The 25,550-nt window shown below is 43.4% G+C and overlaps 2 protein-coding genes across 2 annotated transcripts; both read right to left on the bottom strand.

Annotated features, from left to right (window-relative positions):
• Window positions 1–3,460: 3,460 nt before the first annotated feature.
• On the bottom strand, window positions 3,461–8,828 carry RGS21 (regulator of G protein signaling 21). The gene is made up of 5 exons (XM_023931543.2): window positions 8,745–8,828; window positions 7,818–7,900; window positions 6,318–6,379; window positions 4,961–5,127; window positions 3,461–4,042 (listed from the first exon to the last, which is right to left on the bottom strand). Exons 2-5 carry the CDS (start codon window positions 7,826–7,828, stop codon window positions 3,839–3,841), a joined length of 444 nt encoding a protein of 147 aa, XP_023787311.1. The 5' UTR covers window positions 7,829–7,900; window positions 8,745–8,828; the 3' UTR covers window positions 3,461–3,838.
• A 7,122-nt stretch (window positions 8,829–15,950) lies between these two features.
• On the bottom strand, window positions 15,951–24,041 carry RGS18 (regulator of G protein signaling 18). The gene is given in 6 exon segments (XM_023931855.2): window positions 15,951–16,837; window positions 18,689–18,855; window positions 19,885–19,946; window positions 23,028–23,129; window positions 23,802–23,866; window positions 23,868–24,041. Coding segments are annotated over 6 exon segments (663 nt in total). The 5' UTR covers window positions 23,922–24,041; the 3' UTR covers window positions 15,951–16,624.
• Window positions 24,042–25,550: the final 1,509 nt, after the last annotated feature.

Below are 25,550 nucleotides of genomic sequence, written 5' to 3' on the forward strand. Positions count from 1 at the left end.
TTGAAAAGCTGGGGAAAAAAAATGGAAAAGAAACTTTGCTGGGAGGTGTTTTTTCTCCAAATGAATTCAGAATACTTAAAGTAGAGCTTTTAGCAGTAATTTTAGTGCCACTTGTCAGTTCACCAAAACACTTTCTGTTACTAAATATTTCAAATTCATTCCAAATTGCCATATCAGACAATTACCATTCCTAGGCAGTGCACTGTTTGCTGAATGAAGGTGAATATGCATGAGGATCTTTTGTTCATTACCCAATTTCATTTTTTCTTAATGAGCACAGGCTGCTTCTCGAGTTACATGAGACCTTTAATTGGTGTCAACAGCTGTGACAACGCCTCTCTTCATGCTTTTCTCCCTGCCTTGTTTTTAAACCAAAAGGCAGAAACCATGCTTCAATTTCAGATCCATACTGTGCTTTAAAATTCTACCAGCACTGCAGAGTGTAATTGTCATCCAGAAATAAAGATATTCCAGTGATTTCATCAATTTAATTCCCCTGCCTTGCCCTGGCAGGAGTCAAATTGTAAATGGAAGGTTTTCCTTTCTAAGACATAGCATTAAAGTCTGGATGTGGCAGCTGCTCCTCCCCAAAACCCAGGGAGTTTTTTAATCAAAAAAGGTTAATTTTGGTGTGTAGGCTTCAGAATTCCTGTAACTTTTCTGTGTCTAGTCTGGATTTTATTGTCTGGTGTCTGAGCTGACCCCCAGGAGGTGAGCAGGGGCCGTTCCCTTGGCTCAGGGACCGTGGCTCACACCATTTCCCACAGCTGCAGCATCCCTAAGGTGTGTGGTGCAGGGAGAGGACCAGGAGCTCATGTCAGCTTTGATGTGCAGGTGTAGGGCAATGTCAAAGTGGGCATTTTGTCACTGCTGCTCACTGGAAGGGTTTGGCCACACCAGCTCGTGTTGGGGTAAACTGCAGCTGCTGCCGAAGCTGTTTCTGCCTCCTTCCACGACTGAGGTTCATTTCAAAAGATGTATCCTCTCAAAGAGCTGGGTCAGTAATCACCCACATGGCACCAAGAGAGAGCTCTGTACCCAGAACACAAGGGCAGTGTGAGAAGGGCTCTGTTTTCCCAGTGGAGAGCTCAGGGAGGAGGAGGAGGATGAGCAGGGGGTGTCAGCTTTGGGGACAGGACCCTGGGCTCTGCCATCAGTCCAAACGCCCCAGGAGAGCCTTGCACTGAAAATGGCTCACTGGAAATCCTCCTCACAGCTTGTGTGGCTTCTCAGAGTGATGGCTGTGTTTTTCAGCAGCAGACACTGCTCCAGGAATTCCACCTTGGGATCTTTTCTCTCTGGCTCAAATCCAGACAAAAGCCCAAGAGGTTCTCGTGCAAAGCCTGTAATTCTGTGTCTGTTCAGGTAGGCCTTTGCATTGCAGTGTTAGCAGAGAATTTTCTGGCAAAAGAGAAAATACTGAGTTTTCTTCTCCAGCATTTACAGAAACGTGTTGAATTTAACAAACCTTTGACAAGACACAAAGAAGAGTGCCACATAATGCTGTCTGCAGCTGAAAATGTACCTGCCTGACTTTAATCTGTGGTCCTGAGCTTCAGAACAACACTGGTATCGGTCCTGTGTTGAGGACTAATCTGCATTTATTATGCTTATGTACATGCCTATTATTTTTTCTATGCATATTTTATAAATATACAATATATGACTGGAATGAAAACATAGCTTATATGCCTTTAATTTTAAACCTGGGATGGTCCTGTCATGGATGTGATGGGATCTCTGTGTCTGGCTGCTGTTGGAGCTTTAGGATTGGCACTGCATGAAGAAATTGGGGTTTTATTTTTTTTTTTTTAATATGTGGTATTCACTTTGCATTTTTTACTCTCATTTCTATTTGGTAGGATTTTTTTGCTAAATCTGCCTTTTTGTGCTGAGCAAGATTGAGTCTTTTTGGCAAAGTTCAATCTAAATCCCCTAAATTACACTTCTGTTCTTGGCCTTTCCTAAGTCAAATGATCAGAGCATGGATGCTAAGCTGTGACCTTTTTTTGGTGATGCAGGAGAATGAAGCAGCAGTTTTAGACCTAGGAAATAAAGAGAAATAAAGACTACTGCCTCCCATCTTTCACACCTGGGTGTTTTCAAACACTTTCTGAAACAGATCTTTTATAATGCTTAAATGATAAATTAGTTTACAGACCTTTTCAGAATTTGATTGCTAAAACCCAAACCATTTCAGTATGCTGTAGATGCTTTTGTGTAATTGCATATGCCATAGGCAGATAGAGCTCTGAGAGTTTGAGAAATTTCTTGTGAATGGCAATCAAATTGCCTTTGGATACACAGGAATTTATAGTGATCATTTATTTAAATCATGCCAAGTTTCATCTCACGTTTAGCCTCTGAAACAAATTAATAAAAATTTTGTGAAGCTTGATCAACACCAAAAGTTTATTAATTAATTTTGTCAGTTAAAAGTACCAAAGTTTTCATTAAGAGATACTTAATTAGAATTAATTTAGAATTAATACTGTTAATTAGAACAGTAATTAGTACTGTTAATTTACCCTTGAGTCGGGGATGCCCCCTAGAAGTGCCGTTCCTGTACATTTCTCTTAAAAACATTCTAAATTAATTTAAAATCTGTTAAAATCATTCATGGCTCTTCACTGGGCAATTATTCAAATGAATGTCATATGCAGAAGTGAATCCTGAATTCACTGAATATCAAGAATTGTTGTCTCTTTTGACAATGAGGGTGCTGTTGATAGCAGAGGGTGAGCCAGACATGGTGTGGACCTGGTGCTGGTTTCATGCGGCAATGAGAATAATGGCACACATTGTTTTTTATCATGTTTTTCTTCTTGAAAAATCTTACTGCTGCCCCTTGTATTTAGAATTCTTTTCCATAGCATTTCCATAGCAAAGATTATTTCTTCCCTGTATGGTTGAAAGTATTCTTTCTTCAGTAAATCCTGATTTACATGTTTACTTTGCATGTTTACAGCCTAAAACAGTTCTTTATCCCTACTTTTCTGCTTATCTGTATTTTATTGAAATGGACTTAGTCAATGAATTTCATTGGCAGGAATTAATGAAATGATTTCTTTGTGAGTACGTGGGGGGACAGTGCCACCAATGTATTTGGAAAAGCAAAGAAAATTAATTAATTGGAAATGTACAAAGGGAGATTTACTCAGTTGTGGTTTTCTTCCCAAGTGCCTGTGCAATTAATAAATGAGGTTTTTCAATAAAAAAATTAAATTAACACAAAGAAACTTGAAGGCCTTCCTCCAGGAGACAGCTGAATTATGAAACATTAATTTGCTCTGAATGCCAAGAACATTTGTGATAAAGCAGCTGCCTATTTATTAAATATTATCATAGTGTGTTATCGACCATATTTCTACATCTCCTGTTTTGAGTTAGTGTAAAATATGTTTAAAAGAGGATTTAAAATTTTTTGCAAGCTACAAATAAAATGACAAACGAAGGAGTAAAGGTATTCAAATCTCCTGAAAGGGATTTATTTTGGGGGCCATACTTCCAATGAGGAATCAACAGCAAACAAGAAAAGCAAAATATTCTGCTTTAAAATCTCAAATCTCTTTGAAAAATGAAGTAAACGGTGGGAAAAAGTAACAATGGCAAACTTTTTTATTAGGAAGGCAACTCAAGGGTTCTAGCATATTCCATCCTGCTTCTTGAATATTTCTCTAGTGTTATTAGAAAGCATCATGTGTAATTTGTACCTAGAAACAAACTGGCACCGGTGATTCTTGGAAGTGGCTTCTGCAAGCACTTTAATTACAGGTAATTATCTGTACAGAGTGGCAGTGGGAGATGTTCTCCATTCATGAAGCCTCGGTGTTTTTCCTCACAGGAACGGGAGCCACCTCTTCTGATTTCTGTCCTGCTCCTTCTTCAGCAGCTCCTTGTACAGCTCTGACCTCAGGAACCTGGGGAAGGAGTCCTTTGCCATGAGGCAGTAGACTGAGCTCTGAGCAGCATCGAAGCAGCTGAGGGTGGGCTTGGAGATGTTCTGGGAGATGTCGTTTTTGGTGTGGAAGTCAATATTAACCTGTGGGAGGAAAGGAGCGCGAGAGCTGCGTCAGTTTGCTCGGGGAGCTGAGATCTGTTTGTGCCCAGGACACAGGCTGCACTGGAATTTCCTCCCAAATAACCCAGCTGATGCAAATAAACAGGGAGCTCATCCCTTCCTTTTCTAGCAGACTGAATTCTTCATTTTATTTGGCTCTTAAGAAGGTGGCATCACCGAAAAAAAGAAAGGAAAAACTTCCTTTTCCTTCTCATCTTCCTGCCAAATCAAATCCTGTGAAGTACCAATCATCAAAGGGTAAATTAAAAGTGAAGGTACTCAGCATCATTGGCCCTATGCATTTTTAAGGATTTTTTGTTTTAACAATAATATGGATTTCAATCATATGTAAGACATGGGGACATTTAAAGCACTCCTGCTAGCAAAGGCAAAAACAACGTGAAAGTTTAGGGTGCAGAAAGTGAATAATGATTAACGAGCAATTTATTCCTTCTTGGTAATGAAATAATGATAAAATAGAATTCTGTGATGGAAATTTTTGCAATCTCATCGTGTCAAAAATACCTGTACAAAAGAACAAATGCAATCATAAACATACTAATACTCTGGTACCATAAATATGGAAGAAATACTGCTTCCTGTATTATGCAAAGTGGCTAGGGAAAATAAATTCTATTCAGCATAAACTTCCTTAAAGCTTCAGGCAAAAATTTCAGAAGCTGAGGGAAACTTATTCCTGTGTGAAGAGTGTGAAGTGTAAACCACAACATTTTTGCTTCCCAGAGTTGCACAAGGCGTTTGCCTGGTGAATAATGGGCATGAAAATGGGAATTACAGCCAGGCTGAATTGTATTTTCTGTCATTCCTGGAGGTCTGGACCCGAACTTTCCGCTTCATCCAATCCTCGGTACCCAGAGCACACACAGAAAAAACCTTTACCTCCTTTGGAGCATCAGCTTGTATAAAGTCAGAATAAATCTTCTGGGCCTTCGAGGCGATCTTGGTGGAGGATTTGGTTTTCTTGAAGTCCTCGCAGGCCAGCCAGAACTCCACATTCTCCTCACTGAACTCAGACTTGAGAAACGTCCTAAAAGCTGCCAGGCCCTCTGGGGAAAGTGCATCAGACAGTGGGTGGGGGAAAACTGAATGGCAATTTGTGTGTGTGCATACTCACACGTGTGTGTGTGTGTGTGTGTGTACATATATGTAAATATATCTATTTTTACAGGGTGTGTACAGTGTAACCTGTGTATCTGCCACTCTTTTACAAACTAATCTCAGGTCTGAGAAGCTGCTGCAGGGGAAATAAATAGATTAAATTATAGTGAGGGGACTACTCAGAGGGTTTTTCAGTGAGCTGCCAAGCAAGGGTTGCTCCCAGCAGCTGGGGTTTGGTCTCCTTAGCACCGGTACATTTGTTGAAGTGGAGGTTTTGGTCTTCAAAAGGATTTGCAGTGGCTGGGAAATCAGAGATTTGAGGCTGACCCCTGGGCTGAGAAGCAAACAGACACGTGGGTCACACTGTGCTGGTGTGTTCCCCCCTCAGCTGAGCTCCCCTGCCCAAATGGGGCTCCCAAATCCCTGCAAGGAAAGACTGAGGCTTGGGTGAGAGAGGGACTCCTGCTTAATTCTCTGTTCCTCTTTTTATTTTTTTACTTTTTTCACTTTGAAGGGGAAGAATGAAACAAAGGTTTGCCAGGAAGAGACTGTTTTAAAATGAATCCAAATCAGAAGTTCTGAGTAAAGAAAGCTGACAGCACCCAAATTTAGTTGTGTTAGTCAAGTTCCTGCTATCCAGGAACGGTGTGGAGTTACCCCAGGGTCCAGACCCCACACTGCCCTGGGAAATGGGGCAGGGGCAAGGAAATCTCCAAGTTGTGTGTGGTTTGTGGTCTCAGGTCTGTAGAAATGGCATTTCTGGGAGAAGTGACTTCAGATATGTCATTTTGTTTGACTGGAAGTCACTGCACAGCACACGTATTTCTCAGGAATCCCTAAGAAAACGTTTGTGGTTTATTACGTGTAGAAATTACGAAAAATGAAACCATTGCAAGGGGGAATTTAGCAGTTACCTCAATGAAAACTATTTCACAGCATTTCTGCCTGCCCTGGAGCATTGGCCAGCAGGCAGCCTGTGCCTGCAGCTTGGCCAGAGCTCTCAGGACAGCATCAGTCCAGCAGCAGCTCTGACTGCACGGGGAGCTGAGCTGCAGAGCAGCTGAAAGCCCAGCAGGAATGTTTGGCAGATGTTTGACAGAAGTTTTAAAAACACATGCATTTTTCCATCACTTCTTACCTTTACTGGCTAGTACTGTATCCACAGACTCAGCCCAGGCCATGGTTTCCCCAGTGTTTGACCTGTGGAAACAACATCTAGCCCTGAAAATAGCATTGTGGTCTTTGCCCTGTGCAGCCCTGGCTGGCTGCTCAGGACAGGGCTCAGCACTCATCCCAGACAGGGAAAAACAGGGATCTGGGTGCTGCTGACTGGATTGTCCATCCTGGAAATACCCCCAAAGCCTGCAGCTGCTGGGGCTCCAATAAAGCACAGGAGAGGTAGGAATGTTCTAGAGAGTGTACTGAATTTCTTCCTGGGTTCAAAAGGATTAGGCATTAATTTATATGGCACTTTTTGCTTGGAATGACTGGAATTATCTAAAATGTTACCAAGCTAACACTAGTGGGAAACATGGGCCTAGAAGGAGCTTCTCAGTGGTATAAATAACTGAATAAATTCATAGTTTTGGCTCTTCCTCTGCAACTTGCTGTAGGCTTCTGCTAGACATGAGGGCAAGCACTTCATTCTATATAAAATATTGCCAGTTTTCTTAAAAAAACCCAACCAACCAAACCAAAACAAGAAACAAAAAACTCAGAACAAAAAAAAAAAAAAAATCCCAAGCACTCCCAAGTTCTGTAAAAAACATTTTCTGTTCCTAAGTGGGGGACTGAAGCTCAGCTGTCAAAACCCTGCTCCCTGAATCAGAGAGGCTGCTTTGGGATCTGTGTTCCACAGCCACCTCTCAGCATCACCAGTAATGGTAATTTCTAATTGCAAATTTAAGCAGAGATCATACAACACTGTCTGGATATTAAGGGGATGTTATACTTCTGTTATATTCTCTTATAATTCTGACAAGGGATGGTGGCAGTGACACTTTACATAAAACAAGATTTTTTGCAGCTCTCCATTTACTTGTATCCAGAGTGCAAAAAAATTATATATTTTTTTATTTTTTATATTTTTTATAAATTATATTATAAGTAAGAAAAAGATTGTGCATATTTATAAGTCCATGTAAATATGCACATGAGGGAAGCTGGAGTGCAAATATATTGAGTCTGTGAAAATACAAATGAAAACTAAACATAGCAGTTTGTACTTTTTGAGACGTCATGTGATGATGGAACTAATCAGCAGAGAATTTGTTTTAGTGACAATAAGAAACTTTTATCAAATATGCAACAAATTTTCAGGATTTTTATTAAATGCTTATTAGCTTTCTTGTCAAGCAAAAAAGCAAAATGAAAGACCAAGATAAAGCAGGGAGTTTTCCTTCTGGTTCTTATGGGTAATATTGGTTGTTTTAATATTCACTCACCACTCAGGGAATGATCTCACTGACCATGTGGGATTTACTTGAATGGGAATGGCAAGCAGAATTGACAACAAGGAATCAAAATAGTCATATTCCCTTCAAAGGGGAAGGAAAATACAGCTGTACAGATTATTCAAGCTTGGTCATCCTGCCACATAAATCTCCTACGAGTAAAATAGCCATAAACAGCAACTCACTTCACTGGCATTTCTTGTTCCACTCTTTGTCTGTCTGACTGTCTCAGGGAAGGCAGAGTTTCTTTTCCTGACTGATCTCCAAGCTGAAGGCAATGTGACAGCAGGAACAACACAGTTAGCACGTGGATAAGCAAACAGGACATTGCACATTGACAAACCCTTTTCGACATTTTCTTTAAAATCATTTCTTTCAGAAACCTGGCCCATTTCCAGACAGTGCCATTCCCACCTGACAGTGGCCACAGCACAGAAGGACTGGGGGCAATGGGAACACGTTCCTGCCCAGTCACGGGCGCTGGAGGAGTGCAGAGAGGGGCAGCAGGTGCTGAAGGGGCTGGGGCACAGGTCTGATGAGCTGGGCTTGTTCAGCCTGAGAAAAGCCCCAGGGGGGGGCCTTAGTGCTCCCTAGAACTGCCTGAGAAGGGATTGTGGCCAGCTGCTGGTCTATGCAATTTGTCTCTTGCTCTTGATAACTATTCTTTCATGCCCAGCTCTTTGCTTCCTCTGTGTAGCCCTTGCTGTCCCTCATTCTCCTGAACAATCCTTACTGATTGATTTCTTGCCTCCCTCCAAATCTTGTCCTGAGGCCAAATCCTTTATTCAGATTACCCAGATTCCTGGTTCTCAATGTCTCCACTTGGCACAAACTTCCAGTGGTTCAGGAAGTGGGATCCCAGCTGTCCCAACTTAGGCATTTTTGTCTTAGTTATAATGTTTTACACCCAATAGAGCAGTCTTAGGAGTGAGTTTAAGGTTCCATTTGATTTTCCTCCATGGTGCAGTCATGAGCAAAGCTGCCTCCTGCCTGCCTGAGAACATCTTTCTGATTTTAGCCATGTCCACCTTCTATGGTCAGAAGGAAAAGCCCAAACACCACATGCCACGTTTCACCCTTAGCAATGTTAAGAGGTTATCCTTTATCCTTACCTTTTGCAGATCTGTGAAAGAAGTTTCAGGCCAATCTATTTGGTGAACTTCACATGGGACAAAAAAAACAGTAAATGTGGTCAATTGTGCTCCAGGAAGATGAAATCAGATGGAAACAGATATGGAGAGGTGCATTACTGGGATGAGCAGGAGAACTGAATTGTCTTGCAGGAGAGGAATGAAAGACCAGTTTGTCTCTGAGAGGAAAGCAGAGAGGAGCTGTGATTGCCCTCTGAAAACAGAGAGGTAACCTGGTGAGAAAAAATAATTATTTAGCATAATGGCTATATTGACAAAAGAAAAAAAAATGTATATTAGCAGCCAGTGAACAAATTCAGACTGAAAACCAGAATAAAGGCTTCACAAACTGTTGGTTTTTTACAGACTCCCAGAAGAATTTTTTGACCTCTCTATTCCTCTATGCTTTGAAGATAGAACTTCATGTATTTATGAGATTATTTTAAATTGTTGTGTTTGTTAATGGAACACCAGAAATGATGACCTAAGATGCCCTTTTGGTTCCTCATATTACTAAAAATGATTCCTGGTAGCAAAATATGAATCCTTTTGGTAATTCCTTAGCTTTGCATCTGCTTGCTTCTAAACCTTATAGCAGAAGAACAGAAATGTTAATTATCATCCTGATTTTCCTCTGTGATTCTTATTTTGTTTAATTGGTTATTTTCTCTTATTTCCAGAGTACACCCTGTGTGCCAGAGAGGACCAAAAGCCCTTTGTGCATTGTGCTAGTGAGACTAACTTCAGCAGGGGAGAAAACTTCCAGCATCTGTACTGACATCCAATCCTTTGTGCCTGATTCAGCCCCGGGCCTGAGCTTTGGTAAAAGGGAATCAACGTAATTCAAAATCCAACCAATATTTATCTGTGGAGCTTCTGGCTGGGCAGAGTGTAAACAGCTACAGCTGGAATTTTTTAACTGTGCCCTGCCAGAAAAGTCAGTCCAGTTGTGAGGACAGAGTTGGCACTAAATTAGGCAACTCATAATTCTTGGCTGGCTCTATTAATTTCTCAGTGTTTACCTTGTGTCTAATCCCAGTGGTTCTACTATTTACCCTCCTTAGAACTGTGACCATAAATTGATGCATTCTGCTTTTTTTAACGAGGTATTATCATTGTTATATCATAGTTCCAGTAACTCCTGTGAAACTGTGAGAGGGAAGGTTGAGGATCCCTGCCTATTTTTCATTAATACCGTCAGATGATATACATTTATTTCAAAACAAAACTCCAGATAGTGCCACACATGAATGTTTAAAATTTCTGCCTAATAGCCTGAATGATGCAGACATGAATGTCTCTTCAAGATTTTTCAGGACTGATGGATATTTTTCAAGTCAGTCTTAGCAGCCACAGAGCTAGGCTAAAACCCAGGAATATTCTAGCACACACAGTAACTGGATGGATGCAGCTGGATTGCTTTTGCACTTAGGGGCACTGCTCACAGTCCACAAAAGCATTAAGAAGCTGTCAGGGACTCTCATCACTGTACAACATTCTGTCAGTGACTGCTCAGTCTGTGCAAGCTGAAAACATTTCAGGTGTGCAGCAGGTTAATGGAGTTGTTGTGATATTTGTACCAGGACAATGAGAATAAGTTCACTAACCACTAAGTTCAATTTCCCATAGAAACCAGCTGGTTGTACCTCTCTGTGCTTCCTCTGCTTGGAACTTGAGTGTCTGGAAAGAAACTGATATTTCACTGGAATGTCACGAGGAGAAAAAGTGATCTTAGTTATAAAACAAATGCATCAGCTGCTCGTGCTGGTGTGTTGGCTATTCACAGTAACCAGCACCCAGCAAACAAAAGGAAATAGGAGCAGGTAGTAGAGATGGGCTGGAAATGGCACAGGGAATTAGTGCTAAACTTGTGGATCTGGAGCCAGCTGACACACTCAGTTACAGCTTCAGCTCACTCAGAGCTGGACCTGCAGAGCCCTTACCTGCTCAGCTCACTGCAGGGCATTTTTCTCTTTATCTGTCAGGCCTGGGGCTTAACCTTTCAGTTCCTCTGAGGGCTGGGCTATGGATTTCTGAGTCCTCTGCCTTTGATGGCATGGGAGAGCTGAAACCATAGCAAAGGGAATGTGGACCTGTGCCAGTATGACTTGCTAAGGAGTTATTAAATATTTAAATCTCCAGAACTTTCACAGTTTGACTTTTACTGGTGCTCACCTTTTATTCTTTAACTATCTTTAGGCATTAGCTTTGCTGAATTATCTTCCTTCCATGAAAAGCCACTGGCTGTTGAGGGGATTAAGACCTGTCAGTTTTTGTTCCTCGGACCTGGACACTAATCACAACAGTCTAAAGCAATGCTACATATTCAAGCCATTGGTTTATTGAGCTAAGAAATCATTTCCAGTTCCACATGTTCCTAAAAGGGCTGCCTGGTACTCACCTGAGCACAAGGTGAGAAAAGCTCACACTCCAGTGGATGTGCTGGTGCTTCCCTGGAGCAGGCTCAGTGTGTTAATGCTCCTCTGGCAATCCCATTCCATCCAGAGATTTGTTTGGGCAGAGCTGGTTTGTACAAGGCAACCTCAGCAGAGTGAAAAATCAACGTTCTGCTGCCCTGAGCAGTGAAGCCCAGGGGACTTGGGTGCATCCCTTATGTTGGGAGACGCCAGCATGATCCAAGCCGTGCTGGCATCCTCAGAGCATGGAAAGGCCTGGCCCAGGGGATGCAAATTCAGCCTAATCCCAGCACTATGTAAATGCCCCCCTTCCCACCGTGCTGCACAGCATGGGCAGCTCACAAAATAATTGATCTTTTTCCATGTGAATGACTCTGTGTGCCTTCAGTGTGCCACAGACTTGCTTTGCATAAGAAAATGAGCTGTTATTTTCCACCCAAGCAAACTGTGCCCTTCAGGTGAAATGTTTTGATTCCAAGAACAATCTGTCAAAATATTTTACAGCACTCTGGGCTCCTCTTATTCAGGATTTCCAAGTGCTGTACAATCACAAACCTCCACTGGAAAAGAACTGAAAACAATTCTCAAGAAAATGTGAAATCAGGAAAAACTGGAATAGCATTAGCTGCAGAAATTCAAAATGAGGCCATGAATCTGTGAAGAAACAAGAATGTCTTAATTATGAGCAAATTTTATGGTGAAGAAATCAGAGTTCAGAGTTGTCCTTCTTTTGGGCTTCATCCTTATCTTCTGTCCTGCTTGAAAACTCTCAAATGGCTGCTGTAGGGTTTCTTGCTAGTTAATTTTTGTTACCTTTGGTGGAGAAGGCAATGGTAGAGGATAAACTGGAAATCTGGGAGGGCAGATAATTTCCTGTACAGCCCAAGGAAGAATTAGGAGGAGGTTACACAAACAGATTCTGTTTAGGAAAGGAGAGAGGAAAGCTTTGGGAGCTTTATGAGACCAGCCCTCATAAAGTGTTCAGGGCACAGCAAATGGAAGACAGGAACACATTTACAAGGAATAAAGTAAAAATGGAAGTAAGCTTGGGTGGTAGATAGAGGAAATACATTTTTATCTTGGGCACAGAGCCACACAGGAGCTTAAAGGGCATTTGATTGAGGCATTTGACTAAAATGCAAAGAACAGAGTGGGATCTGGGATAGGCAGCTGAGCAAGGACCAAGTTCATGAGTGTATGAATCACTGATGAGAGGAAGATGATTTTCTGCAATTTTTTTTTCTCAGCTGAGGTCTTTGGCAGCATGTGTGGAAAGGAGAGGGAGCTGCATTCAAAGCAGGAGCTAATTAAGGCAGGCTGAGCAGCTGGGGACAAAAGGAGAGGAAAATGATCTGCTGTTTGTGAGTCACTTAAAAGTTGTAGCGTGTAAAAGCATGTAAGAGCTGTGATAGTGATTGCCTGCCTCACTGGAAAATGGAAATCAGTCTTCTTCTTTGAGATTCTTTATCTTAGACTTCATTCTTGCTTCTTGTCAGCTGAAAAATCAGTTGTCTTTAGCTCAATAACAAATCCACAACCCGAAGAAGATATTTGTTCCTGTGTATTTCTTCCTCCCTCGAGTTAAACAAGAACAGCAGATCATAATTCAGCCAATTTAAAGCATCTGGTTAGATGGAAGTGTTGAAACAGGAGAAGCCTCTGTGCCACACAAGTCAGGAGATTGATTCCCTCATGCTTTGTGTCTTGAGACCTCACCTATGTAAGGAGTGAAGTGCAGGGTTTGGGTAGGGCCAATATTGTATTGACAGGAGGAATATTTTGGGAGATCTTGCTAAGCCCTGAGTGGCATAAATATAAATATAAATATAAATATAAATATAAATATAAATATAAATAGCTGCTGCATGAAACAATCTCCAATAGAAGTACTTGCCCAGCAGGCTTTGTATTTGCATTATTTGCATTAAGGCAGCTCAACGAGAGGGTTTGCATAACTGTGGTTCAGATTCTGCCAAAACCAGAGAAGCCTGACTGTGTTCTCTGGTCCTGCCCTCGGATTTCTGCTGTAAATCCATCTGTGCAGGGCCAGTGCTGAGTCTGACCAGGATCACAGACTTGTACTAAATCCATGCCTAGCTCATCTCCAGGACTGCAGCACGACACTAAATAGTAGAGTGCTCATTTTCTCTCACCAAAGGGAGCCTCTTCTAGGAAAAAAAACCCCTTTGCCAGATAATGATGCCATTTTGGTTTATCTCTGTGTCCTTTGCTTTCCTTTCTCTGAGTTTATCTTGACTTTCTTTCTACAGTAGTTCCCATGGCACCAGTCTGCTGCAAATTCAGCTAGGGTTCATAATTATCTTTGGAAAACACACATGCATAAATAGCTACCAGGAATATCTTATTTGTTTGTTTTCATTATAAAACTCATGAGAGGGACTAGCACTGTCAGTACCACAGGCTGATGGGCTTGAGGAAGGCCTCCCTGGAGATAAGCAAAATTTTCCATGTGTCTGTGAAATGAAATAAAGGGCACCTGCTGACTTCTATTTATCATTGCAGACCCTTCTGACTAACAGCTGGGCTTTTGCTAACAAGAAAAAATCTTCCTCAGGGTACTGCATTTGTCATTTGGTTGGATTTTTGAATAGTATTAAATATGTGTAATTTTTTCATTTTTTTCCTTCATGACAATCCACCCAAGATATGGATTCTCCACTGATATGAAGGGACAGAATCACACCAGGGCAGAATTTAGCTGCAAGGCTGTAGGTCTCACGTCTGAGTGGCAACAAACCCAGTGCCAGCACTCAGCTGGGGCTGCTCTCAAACCTGTTCCCTTCTTCCAGCAGGGCTCCTCATCCATGGCACAGGAACATGCACATTTTCAGTGCCTGAGAACTGGAATTCAGGCACTGCTGGTGCTGCCAGAGAGCTCCTCAGCACAGAATCCTCAGGGCTGGAGGTGAATCCACAGTCACCCCTAAGCCCAGAGGCTCTTGAGCTGTTCCAGAGACCCCACTGCTCCCTTGGGCAGCTCCTTCAGCACCTGAGAGCCAGTGAAAAACCCCCATGCCCAGCCCCTGACTGCTTTCACTGTCAGAAAGAAAAACCCCCGTGCCCAGCCCCTGACTGCTTTCACTGTCAGAAAGAGCCTGTGCCTGGTGTTTTGAGGTCAGGGGAGGATGAGGAATAAACCAGCACAGAACATCATCACAGATGTGTTTCCTCTCTGCTCCCCAGGTAAAGGTAAGAGCTCGGAGGTGGCTCCTGGGTCACTGTGGCTCAGCAGCATCTCCAGAGTTTGGATCTCTGTGCACAGAAACGATTCCATCACTATGGCAGTGATTACAGCTAGAATTGAACCCTGGGTGAAGTCCTCTCATCTTCCTCATCAATGTACTGATGATAAATCAAATCCTGTCAACTCTTTAGGCAGATCAGATTTATTGGCAGTTAATAAAGCAGAGAGGGAAACCTGCAGATCCAGCAGTTCACATACACCCCAAATTAACCATGACCACAAAGTGCTATCCTCAGGAGCTGCACCTCTTCTCCTTCAGCACTTACAGAAAGGGGGAGAAAGGGAGAAAGCTTAAATTGCACAAGCAGCAACTGAATATTCGAGTCATAGTTCCAGATAAATCCTGCAGCTGCTTCCTAAACTGGATCAATGTTTAAGATTTTAAGAACTGCCCCAAGCTTCAAGGTATGTCTGCACCAAGACTGTGAATGAAGAGGACAGAATGACTGTGTGTGCCAACTACAGAAAAATACGTCTGTCTTTGATGGTAAAGAAATAGAAAAGATTTCTCCTTCTGCATCTGTAGCCTATAGAGAGGATATTAATGACCAGTGGAACTGAAAATTGCTCTGCCTGAGTCCAAGAGCTGTTAATTTTCAGATACATTTTCAAAATAAAAGGCAGAAAAAAAATTAAAACAAAGTTTAGTAGCAAAGTTGGTGTACCATGACTATTTATAAATAAAAGTAGAAATATTTTTATATATATATAAATATATATAAAATTTTTTATATATATATATACATTGGCATGGCCTGGAATTTAAGGATACACACTGTGTCAAAATAGCATTCTTGGCCCTTTGTTGCTGCTCATTTAGTTGCAAAAAAATTAGAATACATGTATTTGATGCCAAAGCTAATATACACAGCATAACTTAAAAATAGAGAACAGACATGTGGAACAAGAAAAGTGTACCCCAAAAAAATTACATTGGTATTTTAATGTTCTTCTTAAAATAGGCAATGGCTACATTTTAATTACAGATTTAATTGTGTGGTGCCCTTAGTTAAAATTCATGTAACTTTGCATTATACCTGATCATGTTCCTGTGTGTTTTACAGCATGAGAAAATACCACAAATTCTCTGTGCTCAGTGTAGGAAATACTACAAAAAACATAAATACGTGCCCAGACTGGATACAGAGATCCTAACTGCGATGAAACTCTGGCCTAAGCAGTAGAGACCCAGGGTATGAGTTGGATAACATCAAACAGCACTTTATGGGACACCTTTAAGCTGTAAATTCAGATTTTTCCCCCCAAATCTGATCAGAGCTGTATGAAAACTCTGCATGCCGCGGCTTGGCGACACATCCCTACTCCTCCAGGGAAGTGAGGTTGTTGTGCAGCGGCCTGAGGCGGGCTGAGCGCGTTTCCCGGGCGGTGGGCTGGGGTTCGGGGCGCTCCCCGCTGCTGCAGGCTGAGGAAACGGCGCTAGCTGTCCTGCTCCATCAGCCCCTACACCTGTTGTAAATGAAACTGGAATTCTGACAACTAGGTCCCTTGAGTTAATAGCAGTTTAATTAAAAATAAATGCGATTTAGTAAATTGAATAGTGATTTGGTAGAAAAGAACGCAATTTAGTAAAAGAATACAATTAAGTAAAAAATTACAATTTATATATATATTTTTCCAGTAATTAAATATGATTAAAGCATAAGCAAAACCAGCTGGGGTATGGAGGGGGTTCCCCACCCTGCCTCACGTACAAAACAAAACACCTCAAGCTAAACTCATGTACTGTGTGCTTATACAAATTCATTCCTGTTTCCCATCTGTTTCCTCCTATTTCCCATTTTTCTGACTTTATGTCCCTTTCCTTCAAGGCCCATGCCTCACTTGTTGTTAGGGGGTCTCCAGTCTTCTTTTGGGGTCTTTTGGCGAAGGCTTCTCCTCTTCCTCGTTGTCCTTTGGATAACCTCACAGGTTTGCACGTGTGTACTGAGCGTTGTGTTATGGAAATCTACTAATTAGTCTGATAATTACTGGGTTTTAGGGTCCAATGCCTAAAGTCGTTCTAATTTTGTCCATCTCAAGGCCGTTTTCGTCTTGGGACATGACTGATCTTCCAAAATCCATCCTGTACCTCGATTTGTAACATCTGTAAGGGGTGCATCTGCCTCGTGACACCGATTCTTTTGCTTGTTTCTAATAATACCTTCAATAGCAGTTAGAGTTCATTTATCAGGAAGGAATTCCCTGTGTTGCACACGGCAGGAGCGGGAATGGCCCCGCAGCAGGCCGAGGTAGGCCGCGGAGCCGAGGAAGCGGCGGTAGCTGTCCTGCTCCATCAGCGCGTACACGCGGCGCTGCGCGGCCTCGAAGGCGCCACGGCCCGGCTGCCCCACGGCCACTCGTGTCACCTCCCGCGTCTGCCAGTCCAGGTTCACCTGCAGCACCAGGGAACAGAGAGCTGGCTCAGTCAGCTCGGCACAACGCAGGGCCTGTCAGCCACGGCCGCTGCGCCCTGCCTGTTTCACTTCATTTTTATTTTATTATTTGTCCCCCCACAACAGGTTATTAAATCACGGAATCGGTGTGTTCGCCTCCAGTGATGGCTCCCAGAAAGTCTCCTCAAATGTATCATTGGCACCCTGCAGAACTGGTGAACCAGGAGATAAACGCTGACATTTGGCCAAAAGTAACTTTCCAACCCACGGCTGTATCGCTGCAGCGTCCCAGCCTTGCGACACCCCACTATTGCAGCTCTCCCCTCTCTCATTTAGGGGTTAAAGCAGAACTTGTTCTAACGAGGGAACGTTAAGGAATAGTTAAAATTCCTGGACTCTGTGTAGCTTGGGTAGCAGGAAGGTGAGAAAATTCTAATAAATTTTTTTAAAAAATTTAAATGGGTCTCTAGAGGCTTTAGATTGAAAAAGCATTTCCAAATGACTCTTTATTCCATGTGCTGCTGCATTCACCCTGGGATTAATGGTATAAGAATTTTAATTGAATGACAGGCACTGATTCAAGCACAGCATTTTGAAAAATAAGCTAGAATATATATTAAAAAATTGTTAACCCTGTCAAAAAGGGACTTCTATAATGTTTTCCTTTTCCCTCCTGAGAGGTGCCTGTCATTTCCATACAACCAGTTGGAACAAATAGTCTCGATCTAAGAGCTGAAGGGCAATTAGTGATCAGAGAAGGGTCCACTCATCCAAAATGTTATGATCCTATCGAACTCTAGGCTCTGAAATTTGTGTTTGAAAGTGTCCTGCTGGACAAGGAGTCAGAGAAGAGGTGCGAGCTCCAGAGCTGTGTGGTCTCAGCTGAACCCAAGGCAGGAAGGCAGCCCAAAGCCAAGGGTGCAGGGTGACCCACAGCACCCGCTGTGCTGCCTGCACCAGGCTCAGGTTTGGCACAGAAATAAATTGTTTTGTCACTGTGACTTCCCTGGCCTCAGTGTGACTCCTGCTCATCATCATCAGCACTGACAGTGTCAGCACTTGTTACCTGTCCAGAGCTGCTTCCCCACACAGGCACACAGCAGGGAAGGGAAGGAAAAGGGACAGAAGTCCTTAAAAGTGGGCATTTCCTAGGAAAAGCAGATCTGAATCCTGATGCAGTCTGTGGGAATTGCAGGTGGAAACTGCACCACTTTGCAATCCTTCCACTAAAATGAGAATTACACCTTTTCCATCCTTGTCACAGGGAAGCAGAAGTTAGTGTTTAACTTCTGCTGTTCTGGCAAATAAAATAATTACAGGTATTGGCAAGTGACGTATTTGATCTGCTCAGATGTGATGGAATTACAGGAAACTCTAAGTCCAAAAAAACTATTCAAGAGGCTGCTTGTGATTTCACTGAAAAGTTGATAATCTCCCAACCTGTTCATCTCCTTCTTAGGGCAGGCAAAAAAATATTTCTTTTGTTCATTTATGAATCATTTCTAACACACTTCAGAAAAATGACAAAGCTGGAAATATGAAAACTTTTTTTCATTCTTAGGATACTAACAAAAGGCCTTAGTGTTGGTGGGGATTGTGATATCAGCATTGTTTTGTGCTGACAGTGACGTACCAAGGACATGCAATTGGAGGTGGAGGGGTGGAAAAGGGAGCCAAGCAGTGCAAATCCATCCTCCTGCCAGAGTTCTGACTTTTATGAAATTCCTCTTATGTCAGGGGGCTGCAGGATTAGCTCGTGAAGCTGCCTGTGGGCACACACTTCCTAAAAGCAGATTTCACCTGCTGCAGTTGTGTCAGTCAGACCCTGTGTATAAGGAGGAAGGTCTTTACCTCTTTTGGAGCATCTTTCTGTATGAAGGTTTCAAAAATGGCCTTGGCTTTTGGCAGAAGTTCTTGTGCACTTTTGCTTTTCTTGTAATCCTCGCAGGCTATCCAGAACTCAATGTTCTCCTCACTGAACTCCGTTTTCAGAAACTTTGTGAAGGCATCCAGCCCAGCTGCAAAAGGGAAAGTTGAATTGCATTAAAGAATATATCCTTATCTGACAGTTACTCCTTCAAAGTAGTAAAATATGTTTTTCTCCCTTGGGATAATACCACATTACAGATAATTGTCTTAAAATACATAAATGTTTTAAAATAAGTGCAGTTTCTTCATTATGATCCTGCAACTCATCACAGAATTCACAGCATCAGTAAAAAAAATGTTACTAAGGTTTCACAAATTCAGAAAAAAACATTAAGCAAAACATGTATTTATATGTGGAAATGGTGGACTTTATTCCAGCTGAATATCAATTTAGGTTGATCAAAAGACTCTTTGGATCTTTGCTCATAAGCAAACCATTCTTCAGCAGCAATTTCAAATGGGTGGCTTTCAGCATCTCTGTCATTTACTTTATCCTGCTCTTGCTATGCTGAGGATGTTTTCTTTCCCAAGCACACTTCATCTGTGGAAGTAATGCAATTGTGTGGATGTGAGCTGTTCAGGGAACAGGTTTGAGAAGCACACAGTGTCCAGCCCTGCAGCTGAAACGCACGTGTGCCCCTCCAAAGCGAAGGCAGGAACATATGTGCATTTGATAATTATGGGAGCAGCAGGGCCTCTCAAATGATCTTGGATCAAATCAGCTCGGATCCAGTCACTGGCTTGGAAACAAACTCTGTCAGGAGTGACAAGGAATTTTCTTAAGTACATGGAACATATGCAGTCAGGAATATTTGAGCAATATTCAGATTAAATGCTCCTGGTTACTGAAGAGACTCTTTGCTGTCTGCTGTATTTCTTTGTTCAATAAAACACCAAACTCAAAAATAATTTTAAACTGTTTTCACAAGCTGACAGCAAGCTATAGCCTAAGAAGACGAGGGGAGCAGGAAACACCTGCTGCTATAAATGACCCATCATATCTAGTTTAGGTAACTGCCACTTCTAGTTGAGGGCATAACTGGATTTTAGAATTTTCCATCCTCTACCATCCATTTTCCATCCTACCAGTCTGCATGGAGACAGAAAAAACCACTGACCTTTCTCAGAAAGCAGTTTGTCAAAAGACTCTCCCCATCTCACTGCTTCCTCAGGAGACACACTGCGTGAGAAACAGAAAGGAGTTTTGAAGAATTGCTCAGACTGTGCATTTGGGAGATGTGCAACACACATCATCTCTCACCACTGTGGCTCAGGGCTGCTCCACAAAGCCTTTCATCCGACCCTGTGTCCTGCTTTAGGGCAAATCTGGGAGAGAAGGGAGATCACTAAGGGAGATCATTCTCTTAGGGACTTCAGGAACATTTGCTCTAACTCTTTTCTGACATTTTTTCCGGCAGAGTTACACTTGTTTCCTCTTTTTATCAAACCATCAGAGGAGAGGCTTTCTGCTGTGGCTCTTGTGTTGTCCTAGTAATCTTTAAGGGAATTGAGACCATGTAGCATGGTGAAAGTCCTAAGGGAAGCAGGTCTTGTCAGCTGTTTACACTTGAGATTCTGGCACAGAGATTTGGTTTTGAATACTCTCACTCTGAGGCTGTTACAACATTCTGCTTTTAATGAAATATGCATCATTCTATAGCCTGAAGGCAAAACTGTAGCGAGATAGTTTAGGTGTCAGTCTTGCAGGGCAATAGCACGTGTAGTCTGGTTTGTTTACCACAAACATTTCAAATGCTGTGTTATTTTGTGCCTCATTTATAAAACTCTTCATATTCATCAAGTATGACAGCCTGCACGTGTTTCACTTCAAGGAAACAGCAAAGAAAGGAAAAAAATTATCAGTTTCTTTGTGGATGTGAATATTTACAACCATTTTCATTCCAAGGCAAACCACAGGACACTGAAAGTATCAATAAGTGACTGGTCCAGGATTAGTTGGTCAGATCAAGTTCTTATGGACTGAATGTTTCTGGAATATGATCCCACTTCCTCATCAAGGCTTGCTGTTCTGTTGCCTGATTTACAGAGTTTGGGCTCCCTTGGCAAAACCTGTAGGCACATGAAGTTCAGATGAAAGGAAATTCCAATCCCTTTGGGAAGCAATTTAAGCCAGCAATGATCCTGAGTTTGCACAAGACTCAAAAGGAGGAGATTTTTATTTATTTATTTTAATTTTAATAGGTGTCACACGTTCCATAGCTGAAGTCATTGCTTGCAAGAATGAAAACTTTCACTAGAGAGAGGAAAACAGTTTGTGAGGAGAGATACAAATGCTGGAGAAAGGAAATTCAGGAAAGCAGGGGGATTCTGGAGTCAGACAAAATGAAACCTCACTCCCTTACAGAGTTCATTGGTGATGAGAATTACCAAAAGTACACTGAGCTCTGTCAGCTGCAGGCTCCTGCACCTACAGAAATGATTTTGGTCATAGTGATAGATAAAGCCTCATGACTTCAGACCACATACTCAGTCCACAAAGGCATGGGATGCTGGAGAGGATCTTTGCTGGGTTTGGAAACTTCTACTGTGAATTTCTGATTTTCCTTCAGAATCTGCAGCAGCCCTGGAGCCTCACAGACCCCCGAGTGCAGCAGTGAGCTTGTGCAACAACAGACAAACCAAGGTTTGTTCAGCTTTGCCACTTCCTAAACATGAGAACAAACAAATTTAAACTAACAGATAAACATCTAAACTAGAAATTAACTTTCAGTTAACTTCTGTACCGTCACCCCAATTTCCATCTGCAGTGTTTCATTAAATTCTACTTATTTTAGTAGCTCTGTTGGAAAAATGGAAATCATAAAAGCTAAGTAAATCACTTAATAAACATCAAACTATTATCTCACTTTATTATTTGAAAAAGAGTAAATTTTTTTAGTTTGGTTTGGTTTGGTTTGTTTGGGTTTTTTTCCACTTTTGACAAATATAATTGCCACTTTAATCCAAATATAAAGACCAGCAAAAATCTACAAGTTCCTCTTCCATACAAGAACAGTGAAATCTCTGTTAGTCAGGCACCAGCTGAGAGTAACAAGGTAAAAGACAGCTGGCTGGGTGAGGAAGTGATGGTCTGTTAAAAGGGTGAAACTCTTCAAATTCATTGTTTCTGCTCTGAAATATTGAATATTTATAAATATATTCATATATTTACATTAATATTTGAATACTGAATTACAGTCTGGCAGACTGCAAGAATGCAGTGAATGGCTGTACTTTGTATTAAATTTAATTTAAATTTGTATTCAATAGCGGGGCTGCAGGAGCCAGCAGCCCTGTCTGCATGCAGGCAGCTCTGCCTTCTCCTTCCAGATGCAATCTTAGAATGGTTTCACTTGTCTGCAACCAGGATATTGCAGAAGAAGAGCAGGAAACACGGCCTGGGGAGTGTTTGGATACCCCCTCCCAGCCACTGTGCCATGGGTTCTAGGAGCAGAGTTTGGGCCCTTGGGTGACCTCTGCCACGTTCTCGTTAATCAGGAGGGCTTGGAGAAGCAGCTTTGGTCAAAGCAGGCAGCTTGGTCCCAAAGCAGGACCTGCTGAACAAGACAAAAGGCTGTGGCAAGCACTGAAGGGTTCTGGGGAGGTTTGGGTGGAAAGCAAGGGCCGGGACATTTTTTAGGCCACGGCATTGCAGAATTCTACCCAGTCCTTCTTCTCAGGCAGGACCTACAAATGCAATTCTCAATGCATCAATGAGATCTTGGTTCTCCACTGGAGTGAGGGATTAAACTCTTATGGAAGTCAGTAAAGCTGGGATTGTACCCTGCATCTTTGTGGTAAATCCTAGGGACAATCCTACCAGAGTCTGTGGACTTTGGGACAAGAGTATTCAACCAATTATTGCAGTTACTGAAGAGCTCTGCATTCAGTGTTTAACACACCTACGGCATTTGGACATCACAGAAGTCTCTGGAGCACCTGCTTTGCAGTAGGATTTTCCTGCAAGCTGCACTTCTGAGTTGATTGTTGCTCTGCAGAGTCACTGGAGTCCCCCCAAGGCTGCTGGCACAAGGTTTAAACCCCTCTGCAGGTGTGTGGGCACCAGTGGTGTGGGAGCACTGCCGAGTGCTTTGATGCACACCAGGTAATTCTGTGGTGTTTGCATGCCTGGGGAGCTCTGGTCACTTTTCAAGGTGTTCCTGTGCCCCAGAACACACACCCAGGGTACAGGAAACACCCTGAGTCACCCACTGCTCCTCTGAAGGAATCCCCAGCCAGCCCCATCTTTCACAGCGTTTACCTCACTGCCTTTGTCAGGCTTCCAGGTTTGCCAAGGTGATCACCTCCATGGAATTCAGCTCTCTGCAGGAGCAGGCTCAGCCTGTTTCTCTTCTGCTTAGCTCTAAAACAGAATTGGAGCAGATGTTCAAGAAACATCGTAGAAAGTTTTTCCCTCTTCAGCATTCTCCTCTTCTGTGTTATAGATCTCCCTATTTTCACTTTCAGTAATGTTGCTGTCACTTCTCCTACATATATTATTCACATTAATGCTTTTTTCTTCATAGCTTAGCACAAATTTACATATGAAGCACTGGCAAAGGAAAATGGAAATCCTTTCATTTCCAGCATCCTTTTCATTTTTTATTTTAAAGACAAAGGGGCCAAACTTGCCATTAGAGAACATAAACAGTTGGCTCAGCGTCTTCTACTTTTAACGTTTCACAAAGAAAAAAGGAAGTTTTACTTCCTGTCATTTGAAATTTGTGAAGAAAGCTTTCCCGGATCATATTCAGGCTTTAGAGAAGCATTTCTCAGAACTGCTTGCAACCTCTTTTTCTTAGTATTTTTAGATCATTAATTTGATTTGTTTCTTGTCCTCAAAAAAAAACAAGATCTCTTTGAGATAACTCTTTAAGAAGAGTTAATATTTTACACCTATCATTTCTGGGATTGCAGTTCATGAGTTCTCATACATATGTCAAAAATGAAACGAGCTGTGCCCCAAATTCAGCCCCAAAGCGATGCTGGAAGATGTTCCATGTGAGCAGAGGGTTGGCACGAGCTAAGCACTCACCCAGGTTTGTTTGCCTTCTGTGGCTCCTCCTGAACTGCAGATCCCATGGCTCTGTTAATGGGCTTTATCCTCAGAAGCAGAAACGTTGAGCTGGGGGAATAAAAGCAGTGGGTTCTCCATCCTCCTCTGGAACAGCTTGTGGCGAGGCTCCCTTGGCTGCTCGGCCCTGGTCCGTGCTGCCTGGGGCTCTCACATGCTGTCCTGGCCAGCCCTGTGCCCAGAGCAGGTGGCAGGAGGTGGCAGGAGGTGGCAGGAGGTGGCAGGAGGTGGCAGGAGGTGGCAGGAAGTGTCTGTGCCCTGCAGGCTCCGAGGGCAGCTCCGCCTGTGTCCCCGTCACTTGGGGAAGTGACTCTGCAGCTTGGCAGGGCTGGGCTGCTGGGGCTGCTCTGGGCTCCCAAACGCGCCCAGGGCTCCTGGAACCAGCCCTGGTGCCAGTGACACCTCCCAGAACAGCGTGCATCCTTGTCCTCAGCTCCCAGAGCGTCCATCCACCCTCAGATCCTACAGGATCCATCCATCCCCAGCTCCCACAGGATCCATCCATCCCCAGCTCCCCAGGATCCATCCACCCCCAGCTCCACAGGATCCATCCACCCTCAGATCCCACAGGATCCATCCACACCCAACTCCAGAGGATCCATCCACCCTCAGCTCCACAGGATCCATCCGTCCCCAGCTCCACAGGATCCATCCATCCCCAGCTCCCCAGGATCCATCCACCCCCAGCTCCACAGGATCCATCCACCCCCAGCTCCACAGGATCCATCCACCCTCAGATCCCACAGGATCCATCCACCCTCAGATCCCACAGGATCCATCCACCCCCAGCTCCAGAAGATCCATCCACCCTCAGATCCCACAGGATCCATCCATCCCCAGCTCCACAGGATCCATCCACACCCAGCTCCCACAGGATCCATCCATCCCCAGCTCCACAGGATCCATCCACCCTCAGATCCCACAGGATCCATCCATTCCCAGCTCCCCAGGATCCATCCATCCCCAGCTCCAAAGGATCCATCCATCCCCAGCTCCACAGGATCCATCCACCCCCAGCTCCCAGAGGATCCATCCATCCCCAGCTCCACAGGATCCATCCACCCCAGCTCCCACAGGATCCATCCATCCCCAGCTCCCCAGGATCCATCCATCCCCAGCTCCAGAGGATCCATCCACCCCCAGCTCCAGAAGATCCATCCACCCCCAGCTCCCACAGGATCCATCCACCCTCAGATCCCACAGGATCCATCCACACCCAGCTCCCAGAGGATCCATCCATCCCCAGCTCCCCAGGATCCATCCATCCCCAGCTCCAGAGGATCCATCCATCCCCAGCTCCAGAGGATCCATCCACCCCCAGCTCCCCAGGATCCATCCATCCCCAGCTCCAGAGGATCCATCCACCCCCAGCTCCCCAGGATCCATCCACCCCCAGCTCCCCAGGATCCATCCACCCTCAGATCCCACAGGATCCATCCATCCCCAGCTCCACAGGATCCATCCACCCCCAGCTCCCCAGGATCCATCCATCCCCAGCTCCAGAGGATCCATCCACCCCCAGCTCCAGAGGATCCATCCACCTCCAGCTGCCCTCTGCAGCCTCAGGGCCATGTGCTGGCCACAGGTCCACCCACAGCAGCTGACTTCAAACCCAGAGCTCCTCAGCATCTCCTCCAAGCTTTGGCTGATCAATCATTTTGTCAGCAGATATTTTAATTTTTGTGCCACTCTTCAGAAACTACAACCACC

This window comes from Cyanistes caeruleus, chromosome 9 (genome assembly GCF_971803275.1).
Source record: "Cyanistes caeruleus chromosome 9, bCyaCae1.hap1.1, whole genome shotgun sequence".
NCBI lineage: Eukaryota > Metazoa > Chordata > Aves > Passeriformes > Paridae > Cyanistes > Cyanistes caeruleus.

Excerpts from the sequence above, each read along its gene's own strand:
- RGS21 (XM_023931543.2), bottom strand. Across the intron at positions 5,128-6,317 it reads TACAGTACTAGCCAGTAAAG|AGGGCCTGGCAGCTTTTAGG; the intron begins GTAAGAAGTGAT and ends CACTTTCCCCAG. Across the intron at positions 4,043-4,960 it reads AAGCTGATGCTCCAAAGGAG|GTTAATATTGACTTCCACAC; the intron begins GTAAAGGTTTTT and ends TTCCTCCCACAG.